A 12,892-nucleotide genomic window follows, 5' to 3' on the forward strand; every position below is an offset into this window, starting at 1 on the left:
AAGAAGGCATCCATTTACTAAGCAGCGACAAGGCCGGCGTCCGCAATTGTCACTGAAGGCCTCCTGAGTTGGTGGGACTCATGAAACAAGGTGGCTCCCTGTAACAAGACAGAGTACTTAACACGGGGGCCTGTGTCGGCAAGGGGCTCCTAGTTGGCCACAGGCTCATTTTGCTGAAGGGGGACAGGACGGGGCCCTGAATGTCAGAAAGTCACTTGTGTTGGTCGAGCCCCTCTTGCCTGACATGGGATGGAAATACGAGAAATGGCAAAGAAATGATCCAAAATGAGACAATATAAGGGTCTGACCAGTCACGCACTCTAGAACAGAACAGTGGCCGTTCAGGGCCCCTAGGTCCGGGCCTTAAAAGAGACCCGGGCCTTGTTTTAGACGTGGCCCGATGGTCCTATCTGTCGTCCATACTGCAGTCCATATACGGGCTTGGGGAAAATATTGTACTGTTGCCATCACTGTCTTTAAAACCTTCTGACTCCATGCGTTTGAGACGAGAGCTTACGCTAAGCAGAGTTGTTGTGCGTGCTCTGGGACTCAGTGTCTAGTTGTCTAGTGTCTAGTTGTCTTAGATGTACACCTGCCAGTACGTTTATAGCGACTTAAGCCCCTATAGGGCCACGGGTGGGATGGGATCGCAGGGAGTTGATATCAATTACGCTGCGGAGAGCGACAAGCTGCTGCTCTCTCGGTTATGATGTGATTCACTTTCGTGATGATGTCCCTTTCACCTGTACCCTCGAGGCCTGGTCGGCTTATTAAACCAAATTTTGATGATGAACTTGCACGATTGTTGATGGCTTAGCCTTTCGGTAATGAGCTGGCCATTTCGGCTTGCTGGTTCAGGTTGGTGATCAGGGTGGGTATTTTGGTGATAAAAGTGGGCATTCCGGTTGTCCAATTAATTTGTCTCCCTAAGGCCACCTCCGGCGCGCGGCGTGCCGACAGCGGAGGCTGGGGAGGGGTACGGGGCAGGTGGTGGTCTGCATGAAGCAACGGGTCTGCGTGCATGTTTTGACAGACGGTGTTCCAGCGCGGTGGAGGACGGGCGGGCGGCGGGTGCGGGTGTGACTGCCGCGCCGGGTGGGACCAGGCGGTGCCGCGAGCGTGACCGGAGCCACGACACGACCACCCAACCAGAGGGTCACAGCACCGTTGGTGGACGAGTGACCAGCTGGTACAGCCGGCGCCCAAAACGCCCGGACGGCACCCAGCGTACCCCGCGTGCATCGTGAATTTTGAGGTGGGAAAAACACACTCTGTTTCGTCCGCGTCATCGCGTTTGCCACATAGATTGAACAAGCCAGAAGGTGTGCCGGGTTGCAATGGATGTCTCTAGCACATAGTGCTGATAATAACATCTGGCGGACGATCCAGTACCATCGCCGGGCGTAAAGTGCACCGAGTGACGTCACGCGTCGAGGCGACCAGGACACTTGCGCGATCGCAGAGCGAACCTAAACAAGCTGGCCACAGGAGCGACACTTTTTACCATACACAGATAATGCGATCGATCGACTCTCCCGTCCGCATCGGCGCTGGCGGATCGCTGGCGTGTGCAGTACCGATGTTTGGCGGGATGTGGGCGCGCGTCGGCTGCAGCCGGCGACGTCATTGGCTGCCGCTGAGCGCCGCCGCGCCGCTGCTTTTCTTCCTGCTCTGGCTGGTGTGGTGGCGTCCCGACCCGGCGCTCGTGGCCGTCTTCTACCCTGCCGCCGCTGAGCGCGGGCCTCCTCCTGCGGCCGTCGACTCGGAGCGCTGGCTGACTGTGCCTGTGGCGCCGCCGCTCCCGCCCGACGGCTGTATCTTCCTGCTGGAGACGTCGGGCCGGCGCCACATCACCCCGCGCGAGTGGTGCACCGTTGAGTCGGCGGCGTCCGCGCACCCGAGCATGCTCGTCGTGTTGCTAGCCGCAGCGCCACGCCTGCGCCGCTCCGCGCTCACCGACCGGCTGCTGGAGCGCAACAACATAATCCTGGCTCGGCTCGACTTTGGGTCGCTGTTCGCCGACACGCTGTTCGAGCGGTGGTACCAGAGTCGCGCCGTGCTGCGGTCGCCCTGGCCGGCGGTCCACATGAGCGACGCGGTGCGCGTTGCAGTGCTGTTGCACCACGGCGGCATCTACCTCGATACGGACGTAATTGTACGCCGCTCACTGGCCGGTGAGAAGAGAGAGGGAAAGAGGTAGAGAGGAAGAGAGAGGAAGAGAGTGGGAGGGAGGGGGAGGCAGAGACAGAGAGAGAGAGACAGAGAGAGGGAGAGAGAGAGAGAGAAAGAGGGAAAGAGAGAGGAGGAGAGTGGGAGGGAGGGAGGGAGACAGAGGGAGAGGGGTGGGGAAGAGGAAGAGGGGCGGACGTCCGTGTGTTGTTGTCATACGGGGATGGTTTCGAGTCGTGGGTGGGTACGAGTTCAGCACTTGCCGAGATACTGTGGCGTAACCAGGCGGACAAGCTCCCCATTTGAGGTTGCAAAGGCGCTCCGGGTGTCAAAGGCAACATTACTGTAAAATGCTCTCAAATAGGGGTGTCTATCTTTATGCCTGTTTGGGGTGAACCGAGTCGCCCAGAATATCCCCCCGCTTATTTTGTGTCAACGGACTTACACACTTTGTTCTGACGAGAGCCAATTTACATTGCAAATTGTTGTGTCATTTCTAAAAACCTCCAAATTAAACAGTATAGCAGTCCTGCAAGGACGAATCCACGGAAGGAGGCGAAACTGGAGACACCTTCTGATATGGAAGAAGGCAGATCTCTAGAAGCCGCCTTAGCGTGCTGAAGGCACACTTCGAAGGCGGCCAGGGCCGGCAGCACGTACTCTTGGTTGGATACGGGACAGGGCTGGTCATTAAGGACTTTGGTTATTTCCGTCCTCCGTGGCTTTTCAGCATTACATGTCAGGCCTTTGTGTGTCGTGTGGCTCAAGCTGCGCAGTCTGCTGATCGCTTACGCGCTCAGCTGTTACGTGCGATCTGGCGGTGAGGGCAAACACGACTTAACATGGCCAGGGTATGGGTTGTCAAAGCGTTAATATGTGCGTTGCTCAGTAAGCAAACATATCTGTTTCATTTCTATGAGGCGACTGCATTATGGTGATAGATATATGGATGCATTGATGAATACAGTTACGAGGTTTGGAGGCCAAGCCATCTCGGTAAATTATACAGTCTACTCGAGTTTGATTTTGTCGTCCTTGGAGAAGGTCGCTGTCCCTCCGTTGTGAAATGCTCTTCTATCTAAAGTGCAATTTTGTGTGAATCACGAGCGTTGCGGATAATGTCTCTCTGAATTGGGCGTCGTACCACATTTTGCATTTGACCTACGCCATGGCATCAATAATTGTACTCAATGCCATGATTATTATCAAGGATGCCCAGCAATCGACCTATATTGACTGATAGTTGTGTAGAATTAAGATTAAAAGCAAGCTGCTTGAATTGCGTGCGTAAAAATGCGCTGTCAAAACAACGTTGAGGATGAGTTTGTTCCAATAGTGGTGTAGCAAATGCATGTGCCATTCACTGAACCGCTACATGTATGTGGATTATATTTTTGTTGCGCAGCCTGAGGTGTGCGTAAATTTCTCTGTAATGGATGTATGTTATATTAGGTGTCATTTTAATTTTATGTGAACCAGGTCTTCAGCATGCTAAATGACCAGCCTACAAAAGAGTTTGAATTATAAGCGTAAGATTGGGCATCATTCAATTTCACCATTTCCTGCTGCACACAGCGATACACGTGAGACCTGGAACCCTTGTGACCTAAATGTCCGATTTGATCTCGAATCGTTGAATTCCCTACAATGGTAGAAGAGCGCAGCTACATAATTAAAAAGAAAACGACCACACAAATGAAGCTCAAACTGTTTCGTGATATTGTCCAAAAGGCCTTGCGCCGTCAAAAACGATAACACTTTTCCAATTAATGGTGCCACGTGTTTGTCAAGATTTAACCAAGCATAACTGCTTTTTATGTCACAGGTGACATAATTCGACACAAACGATTAAGGGGCAGTTCAGACATCGTCTTTCTACAAGTCGTTTGCCTGCAGGGTGAAAAACGCCCGCCAAAAAGTATATTTTTGTGCAAAGGCACCAATGATCGGGCCGTAAGCCCGACGACAACAGAGCGCTCAAGATATTTTGGCTGCGTTCCCAGTGTTGCGAAATGCGTCGTGGCATGTTCGTCTTCCAGGACAAGTGGCCTTATATGGTCCGCCAACGAGGGCCATTTAACCGTTAGTTTGATAGTGTAAGCTTGGTTACAGGGCAGCCCACGGCCGTGTAATCGCATTGCACACTAAATGACCTTTCATGCTATTCGGATAAGAGACCGAGGCAAAGTGGATCTGTTGCAGATGTACTACAGTTATGGGATGGCGAATTAGCACGCGCTCGGGGGGGGGGGCTCAAACTGACCCCCCGAAGGTTTTTCCAAAATGGTTTCCGAACGGCACGGCACAGTCGCGCCAAATTTTGCGTCGCTGTAAACAAATGAGTTGAGAATCGTTGGGCATCAAAAATGGAGATGTACCTTTTAAGGTCGCTGGCCTATGGCCGGCCAAAGTCGGGCCATGGTTTCAGCGAAGGCAATTTCTAGGGAATCGTTCAATCTGATCCAACAACAAGTGTTAGACGAGGCCCCACATTTCCGAGATACTTTGTAAGGTAACACAACAACTGAATGAACAAGTTACATTGATCTAGGGTTAGGCATAAAGGTCAGACCAAAGTCAAAACCAGCTTGTTGTATTACTCTGGGGTTTGCTGCGTGAGGTAATTTCTGGTGCATATTTGCAATTTGTTGATAACAGGAACCGCACTATACACCCTTCATGGACTTCTTTAAGGCCATAGCAGGTCATTGACCTAAAATGACTCGGGTCGACTGTTGTGTCTCCAAACCGATTATTAATGTTAACGTGAGTTCCAGTTACCAAGTATGAACAAGCAAGCGCGCGGCACGGCGGCTCCGGGCCGACTGCCTGGCGACGCCCGACAGTGGCGCCACTCGCGGTGCGCCTATGAACTACAACTACGCTGTCGAGGCTACGATACAACATCGACATTCTGTTTTTAGGAACATACTGCCTAACGTAACCTTAGTCACTTTTTCAAATGCAAAACTCAATACAGTCTCGCATGATCTTAGTCACCATGATCTTTAAAGATTAAAAAAGGTCACTAACCTTAAATGGGCCTGTACCCTTTTGCTTAGAACAGTTACCTTGGTTCCAGGGGCCCTTTGAAAACTAATCTGGAACCTGACTTTGTTTGACCTTATTCGACACGAAGGTCATGACCTAGCAAATTCAAACTTTGGCCTAAATGAGTTCACGTACAGGTCAAGGCATCTTGTGAATTTAGTGTTTCTAGCTCTCTTAGTTCCTGAGATCTCAGGGGGTTCAATTTGACCTCCCACCCGAGCGAAGGGCATCCAACCGGCACCCGGGCGCGCGTTAAAAGTGACAGCGATGATCTATGTCCAGCATGGAGTCATATCCAAAATCTGTCTTGGTAAAATTTTTCTTTTCTGTGTGGTTTTTCATTTTCTAACTCCTCTGAATCCATCATTTAAACTATATATTGATGAAAATAAAAAGCTGCTACCCAGTTGTGATGTCCTCTGAAAAATTACAACAAAGAATGAGGGGCTTCGGTATCATGCTTGGATGCGGACAACAGCTAACGTTTGGCGGACAGAAAACCTCAAATTATAAGGTGGTTCACCCCAATGTTTAAAACTTCCCCTTCATTGGGGACGTCATATTGAGGTTGCGGCTTCAAGTTATTCAGCTGCACCCTCCATAGCAACGACATTACGAGGAAGAATGAAAGAAGATCGTCTTTGTGTAATTGCCCTCCCTTTTCTATGTTTTTGTAATGTTCCATCCCAAAATATGGCGAGGCCAAGCCAACACTAGGGAACACATGGGGGGGGGGGGGGCAGAACACTCACAAAAGAAAACGAATGGACACCCGTGTCCATAATGTCTCTACAAAATCAAAAAGTGGCCCCCAATGCCTGCAAAGTGAATTCCGAGCATATAATCAGGCCGATACGCGACGAGGAGGGGCCTAATGGCGGGAAAAGCCTCTATAACCCAAGTTGTCCTCCTCTTGCCCCCCTCAGAGCTACGCCATTGTGGAGATGATGATGATTTGCGTCGCCTTTGGTGATGTGTAGCAGGCATAGGGCAGTTGCTGCTGTTGCCGTAGTAGTTGCATGTTGTTTTGCTGCACGACCTGCTCTGTCTCGCGCTACGTGCGATCCATCGCTGGGCAACCAGCGTCCTCCGGTGATTGCTGGACCCAGTGGCGCGTGACCCGATCAGCCGCCAATCTAGGTCAGGCCCGTGACCTTCGTCTGCCGCCACGGCCGCAGCGCTGGACGATGGTGCAGGCCTGGAGTCGGAGCGAGCCGTGGCGTCGGGTGTGCTCAAGTTCAGCCGCGACTCGGCCGTGCCGCGGCTGCTGGCAAGCTGCCTGACAGAGGGCTACGACCCGTACAACTGGGGACACAACGGGCCCGGCGTCGTCACCAAGGTGCTCATCGAGGGCTGTGGCCTCCGAGACCCGCCGCTGACGATCACCCACTGCGGAAACTACACCATCTACGGACGGTGAGCGCGGACGGTCACCCCACCATCTACGGACGGTGAGCGCGGGGACCACCCCACCATCTACGGACGGTGAGAGCGGACGGTCACCCCACCATCTACGGACGGTGAGAACGGACGGTCACTACACCATCTACGGACGGTGAGAGCGGACGGTCACCCCACCATCTACGGACGGTGAGCGCGGTGACCCCCACCATCTACGTACGGTGAGAGCGGACGGTCACCACCATCTACGGACGGTGAGACGCGGACTACCCCACCATCTACGACGGTGAGAACGGACGGTCACTACACCATCTACGGACGTGAGAACGGACGGTCACCCCACCATCTACGGACGGTGAGACCGGACGGTCACACCATCTACGGACGGTGAGAGCGGACGGTCACTACACCGCCGACGGACGATGAGAAGGGACGGCTACACCATCGACGAACGGTGAGTGGGACCAGCCTACGACCAATGAGAGCAGACGGTCTATGCACCAACTACCGACTGTGAACAGGGACCGCTTCACCACCTCCATTCGCTGAGTGGGGACCGCTGCACCAGCCACGGTTGGTGAAAGCGGGGACCGCCACACGAACCATGGACGGTAAGCAGGGGCCTTTACACCATCATTGGCCGGTGAGCGCGGGAACCACTGCATCAGCTATGGCCGGTGAGAGCGGACGGTGGCTGATGAAGGCATGCTACGTCCACGGAGAGGACGGTCCAGATAAAGTGTCAGACCAGCTGACGCCGCCATTAGTGCAGAGCGTCAGCCGGCGGTGCAGCGCTGCTGATCGCGACCAGGTGAGACGTTCCGAGCAGGGCTGAGGCAGGCGGCGGGTCTCCTCTGTTCGAACGATGCGCAGTAATCCGACGTATGACGTGCTCAGGGCGGACTGTGCCTCCAGTCTAGGGTATGCTTGTGGCGTGCTGCTGCGTAATGCTGTTGACGTCGTGGATCTCGGGCTACACGTGCACCCGTTTTTAATGCTTCGACAGGTGAATTCGAAATCTTGTGTCACTCACACACAGCACAGCTGTGCCCTGTCCCCGCCCGCCAACAGATGTGCCCCTCTGCGGTCACCATAACGCTGTCCTGACCCTCTCCCCTCCCACGGCTGCAGGCGGCGTTTTTACGCCATCCCATCGAAAAACTGGAGCCTGTTTTTGGAGCTGGACGCGCGGGACGCCGTACTGGAGCGCGTGAACAGCTCGCACTTGGTGCACACCTGGGGGTGGTACACGCGCGAGCGCCGCGTGCCGCCCGGCTCCGCGTACCACCAGCTGGCCGAACAGTACTGCCCCTGGTCGCTGCAGCAGGGCGGGGCCGACTTCTAACCGGTGGGGCATGTCTTTGGGCTATGTCTGTAAGGCGGAGCTGACACTTGACTATAACGATGGTCTTTTTTGCCTCCATTGCAGCCCTCCCCCCCCCCCCCCCCAACCGTCATAACTCACATTCTGGACAGCAGCAAGAAGAGCGCCGCAAAAACTCCGGTGGCTCCACGAGAAACAGCAAGAGGACAAGATAGCAATGAAACAATTTTGCGCCATGTTTCAGCAATTTGTTTGATTATTTTAAGGCTTCAGCTCAACTTGAGTGAAAGCAAACGACACTAATTGTGTAGACAGATGTAGACTAGACTAGACTAGATTGTGTAGACAGCTGTTCTGACGGTACCTCAGCATGACGACAGGCGTTGAGCAGCGCCTGTGGGCTCGTGGAGGAGCTGCTGGATTGCCGGGTATTGGTCGGCCCGATCTCGGCCAGCAGTACCTGAGCTGTCTTCCGGCTCATGCAAAAGCACAGCTGGTGCTGTTGTGGGTCAGCAGTGCGGGGCTCTTGAACAATGTTAGCGTACTCGCCGCGGGCTCGTCGGCGATGGAGAATCTCCGTCACCCATCCCGGATGTCGTTTAGTGTGACGCCGTTGTTGCCCCATCAGAAGTCTGGTTTGGGCTTGGGCGATGTTGATTCTCCACAGCGACTTGCGCTTTGGATTTCTTACGTCTGATGCTTCCAAGATGTTTCGTGTTTTTGCTGTTATTTGTGTTTGTGACCTCGTGTTATACTTTAGTATATTCCGCTCTGGTTGGCATTACGAGAAATACAAGCGGTCGGATGCTGTTTTGCTATTATTGCTGTCTTGCGCATTACTGATAGCAAAAAATGTGGTCGACTCTTTGCAAATACGCATAGTGGCAAAGAGCACTGTTGTTACATGTTTGAAATTTATCCGTTTGTGGTTTTAGAAAAATCCTGGCCAATCTTATCCGCGCGTACACGACTACAAGGGATATTTTTTCAATCCGGCGTGTAATTTCCGCCATTCGGCCATTCAGCGACGCGCCGAATATTGTTAGTGGGCGGCCATCTTACAGCGCTGGTATCGAGCACCGGTAGCCAACGTTCCGCCGCACAGCGCGCGCACCGCCGCCGCGGAGCTGGCTTCCGGTGGACCGTTTGGGTACCTGGCTGCGATCCAGATGGCACAGAATGCATGCCGTCAGAAGTCCGCCAGGCCGGCAAAACGCCGGAGACCAGGCGCAGTATTCCGGAGCCGATGGAGGGAGTCACAGTGAGGCGACTTCGCCGCGTTAGGAACTAGATGGCGTTCGCAGCAGAAGACAGACAAAACCGGCAGGCTGTGTGATTGTTAGCTTGTTTTTCTTGTTTCTTGTTGTTTTTTATTTAGCTTGTTGTTTATGGGGCGTCAACTCACCCTACTCAGTAGAAATTACTCCCCAGCAATCAACTAGGCTACAAGCTATGGCACAAGTGTCAGCAAAATGTTAGGCCTGAAGGCATCCTGAATCTTGTGCCAGATGTGGCAAGTTCTATTCCCAATATAGGCTTCTGCTTTACCCCACATGCTCCAATTATTACAAAACCTAAATCGTTTGAAACACATCCACAAAATCTCCCAAGGCTTTAACACTAACATGATCCTGAATCTAGCATCCTTATTTTACTTTTCAGGGCATTTCTTACGGGCATTTTCAAATACGCACTCTTGAAGGTACACAGACATCGACATAGATTTGAAAGTACTGATTTGAAACAGCTTTAGGCTTCTGGTATTAGCTTTTTTTCTAATTGGCAAGGCACACCAAATATGTCAATGGGGTGTATCAGTCTAAATCTTGCCCCAAAAGCAGCACTTGTGTTTCATTCGTGGCACTACCTGCCAGGCAAGTGCACTCTAAAAGTAAAAATGTCCTGAAACTTTGTGCACGTTGCCGTCATGCACTGGGCTTATCCCCGAATGCTACATCAACCAACCCCACAATGGAATTTTCCACGGCTCCTGTCCCAATAAAACATTATGAAACCTGACTAAATTCCCGTGCCTTTTTCTGAAGTGATTTTTTTGGACAATAATGCTGTCCCCATGCTGATAGTGAAATTATAGCATCAGGTGTGAATTGCAGTTACCTGAACATCTTCACACAGTAAAAAAAAATGTTCAGAGCACAGATATTCAGTCACATGTCCCATTGACAGCCGTACCACTAAACATACTGCTGGACAGGAACCTGTGCAAAATTGGGTATGCCTCATCTACATGCCTCGGCTAAGGTATGGAGGAAGCTAACTTCTACTCACAACTCACACCGCACACCCATCGAATTTTGCTTACGCACAATTGTAGAAAATTACGTTATCAGTTTTCAAATCACCGTTTTTGCATCTCATTCAATTCCTTATTGACACTAACAAACTAAGGCGTTGCGCGAACTCGGCTTGACAGTTGCATGACGTCATCAAGTTCATATGAAGAGCTTACGCCTTTAGTGAGCGGTCAAATATTTTATGCAGGAAAGACAGGGCAGTAAGGACGAGGAGCACATTAGAAGCGGTACTGGAAGGACCCTTCCAAAAATTGGGAGGCAGCGAAGTGTACCCACAAATCGTCCACAAATTGTCTCCACACCCGGCAGTGCTGAAAGACGTCTAGGCCACTAAAACACGATATCCTCTTTCAGTGTTTTAATGCGCAAAATTTCATCACGATCGACATTGAAAGCATACGTTGAATAAAACGTTGATCAATGAGAGCATCTCAGTCTCTTCTCACGCAGAGTAGGCATTGATATGAGTCTTCTACTCTCGTAAGAGAGGGGACGCTTTTTTACCGTCTGCAGACAATGTATATACATTGGCGGCATGCGACGTGACATACTTTTTATCAGCAGCAGGATATCCGGGGCACCAAGATGGGTTGTAATGTGTTCGATGCCTAATGACATGACGGTTTTAACCAATAACAAATGAGGGTGTAAACGATCATGTGCCTCTCATCGCGACAACAAATGGGAGGGAATCCCATGATAACGAGTGATTCAGTAAGTTTTACAGATGTTCAAATTGCATCTTACGTTTTACCACCTTGGCCTAACATTTAGAACACGCAGTGTTGTAACCACTCAGGAGGTCAAGGCGACCATTAAACATTTTATCAATGTCAGCGATTTTCACGTACCTGATTGGAACCTATGCGAACCATTGTGACCCAATAAATGGAACTGTATTATGCGCGTAGTTCTCTTTCTCCATCCACTCCTTTCACTTCATCAAGTCTGTAAGGAAAATAGGGTGGAATCTGGAAGGATCAAGACGATTATAAGTACATCTGTGGATAGCTTTCAGTAATATTTGTTATTCGTTATGCACTCAGCTGGTTTTGCGGGATTACACACCTGAAAACAGGTGTATCATTGCGCACAATATACTTATCTGAGGTGGGGAGGGCCAGGTGAATATGAAACTTCCATTTTGGTTAAATGTAGACCCTTGTCGGGCAGTTTTTGGGTTGTAAATTACAGTTAAACAAGCCTTCTTTACACAAGGTGACCCGAAGCGGTGAATTTGCATTCGTCGTCACTCCAGTCGAGATGTACGGTCACGAGCACACGGATCGTTGTGACGAATATCAAGTTGGAAATGATGTGAAAAGTGAAAAAGCCCGCAACGCATCCTCTAACTTTGGCAGTAATTTGATTCCCTGCCGTGGATAATTTCATGCGATTATTTGATTTTATCGCAATTCTGTTCACTGAACGACAAGATTTATTCAACTACGCTCACAAGCGGACATGTGGAAAATGTAAAACAGCAATGGATTCATGGGCATGGAAAGCAACAAAAACGGCCGCCATCTCTAGATGGTGTCATTCGCTGGGACCGCCAGCAAAAGATGGCTCGCATTCATTTCTTCCTAACAGGGCACTAAAAAATAACGTAGCGGGCCATTCCACTCACATTCACGTCAGGTGGAGCCAGATCGCCCGATGTGTCGGCACAGAGGTCTCAACGCAACGGTCCGGATCGCTGACCGAACAAAGCCACCGGGCACAGCCAACGGTGGCATCGGCGGCCAGAATCACGTATTTCCCACGCGGAGGGGGGTAAGCATGGCACAGAAAGGCCGGCTCCAGCGACTTCGTCTGCAGGGAGCACTTAGGCAGCGAGCGCCGCCACGTGATGTGCGTCGGGAGCACGAGAGTTGTTGGGACAAGACTTCCGGAGGGTTCATGCACTGCGGAAAAACCGCAGGTACAGGCACCGGCTGCTGCTCTTCAACATGATGCAATAACAACAGGGTAATGTGAGTGAGCTGGTGCCGGACGCGGAGTTCTGTTGTCTGAAACAAGAAGAGAACTCAATATCACCCTCAGTTTTAGAACCGTGACCGGAATACAGGCACATAGACACGGCAGAAATGACGAAGGAAATCGCACTATTTTTACTAAAGTCTTCCACCAAATTTCAACAAATGAATACCGAACACACTACAACACAACATGCTTATTTGATGCTGAATATGTGTAGAACATGTAACTGAATGCTTCCTACACAGCAATCCCGTCAAAAGACAAACCAAAACAATATTGTATACAAGCCTTTAGCTGCCATTTTTGTCCAGCAATTCTAAAATGTCACATTTTGATCAAACAATATGATTGAAAAATGACATCACGAAGCAAATGCCATGATGTAAGCAAATTACAGGACATACGTGTAATATAAGCCGTTTCATTTACATTATAATCAAGTTACGTGTCAGTGGCAGATCTGAGACCCAGGCTGTTTGTTATCATGGAAGCCTTCATTTCAGGGTCATCTTACAAACAACAAAAGAATGATGTAACGTAAAATTTGTGATGAGGTCTTTTTGTATTCATAACGTTTGTTTTATATAGCAACTGTCATGAGGTAGAACAGGTCAGGAGCTGCGAATAGCAGCATCTAAAGTTGCCAAGA

The 12,892-nt window shown here is 50.7% G+C and overlaps 1 protein-coding gene across 1 annotated transcript in view; it reads left to right on the plus strand.

Moving 5' to 3' along the window:
- Positions 1-12,892, plus strand: part of LOC119095788 (lactosylceramide 4-alpha-galactosyltransferase-like) — a 37,148-nt gene that overhangs the window by 1,938 nt on the left and 22,318 nt on the right. The window contains exons 2-3 of the mRNA XM_037218644.1: positions 1,681-2,174; positions 6,399-6,636. Of these exons, the coding sequence (XP_037074539.1) occupies positions 1,681-2,174; positions 6,399-6,636 (732 nt within the window). The remainder of the gene's footprint in view (positions 1-1,680; positions 2,175-6,398; positions 6,637-12,892) is intronic.

The sequence above is a fragment of the Pollicipes pollicipes genome, unplaced genomic scaffold, assembly GCF_011947565.3.
Source record: "Pollicipes pollicipes isolate AB1234 unplaced genomic scaffold, Ppol_2.1 Scaffold_4219;HRSCAF=4965_pilon_pilon_pilon, whole genome shotgun sequence".
Classification (NCBI taxonomy): Eukaryota; Metazoa; Arthropoda; class Thecostraca; order Pollicipedomorpha; family Pollicipedidae; genus Pollicipes; species Pollicipes pollicipes.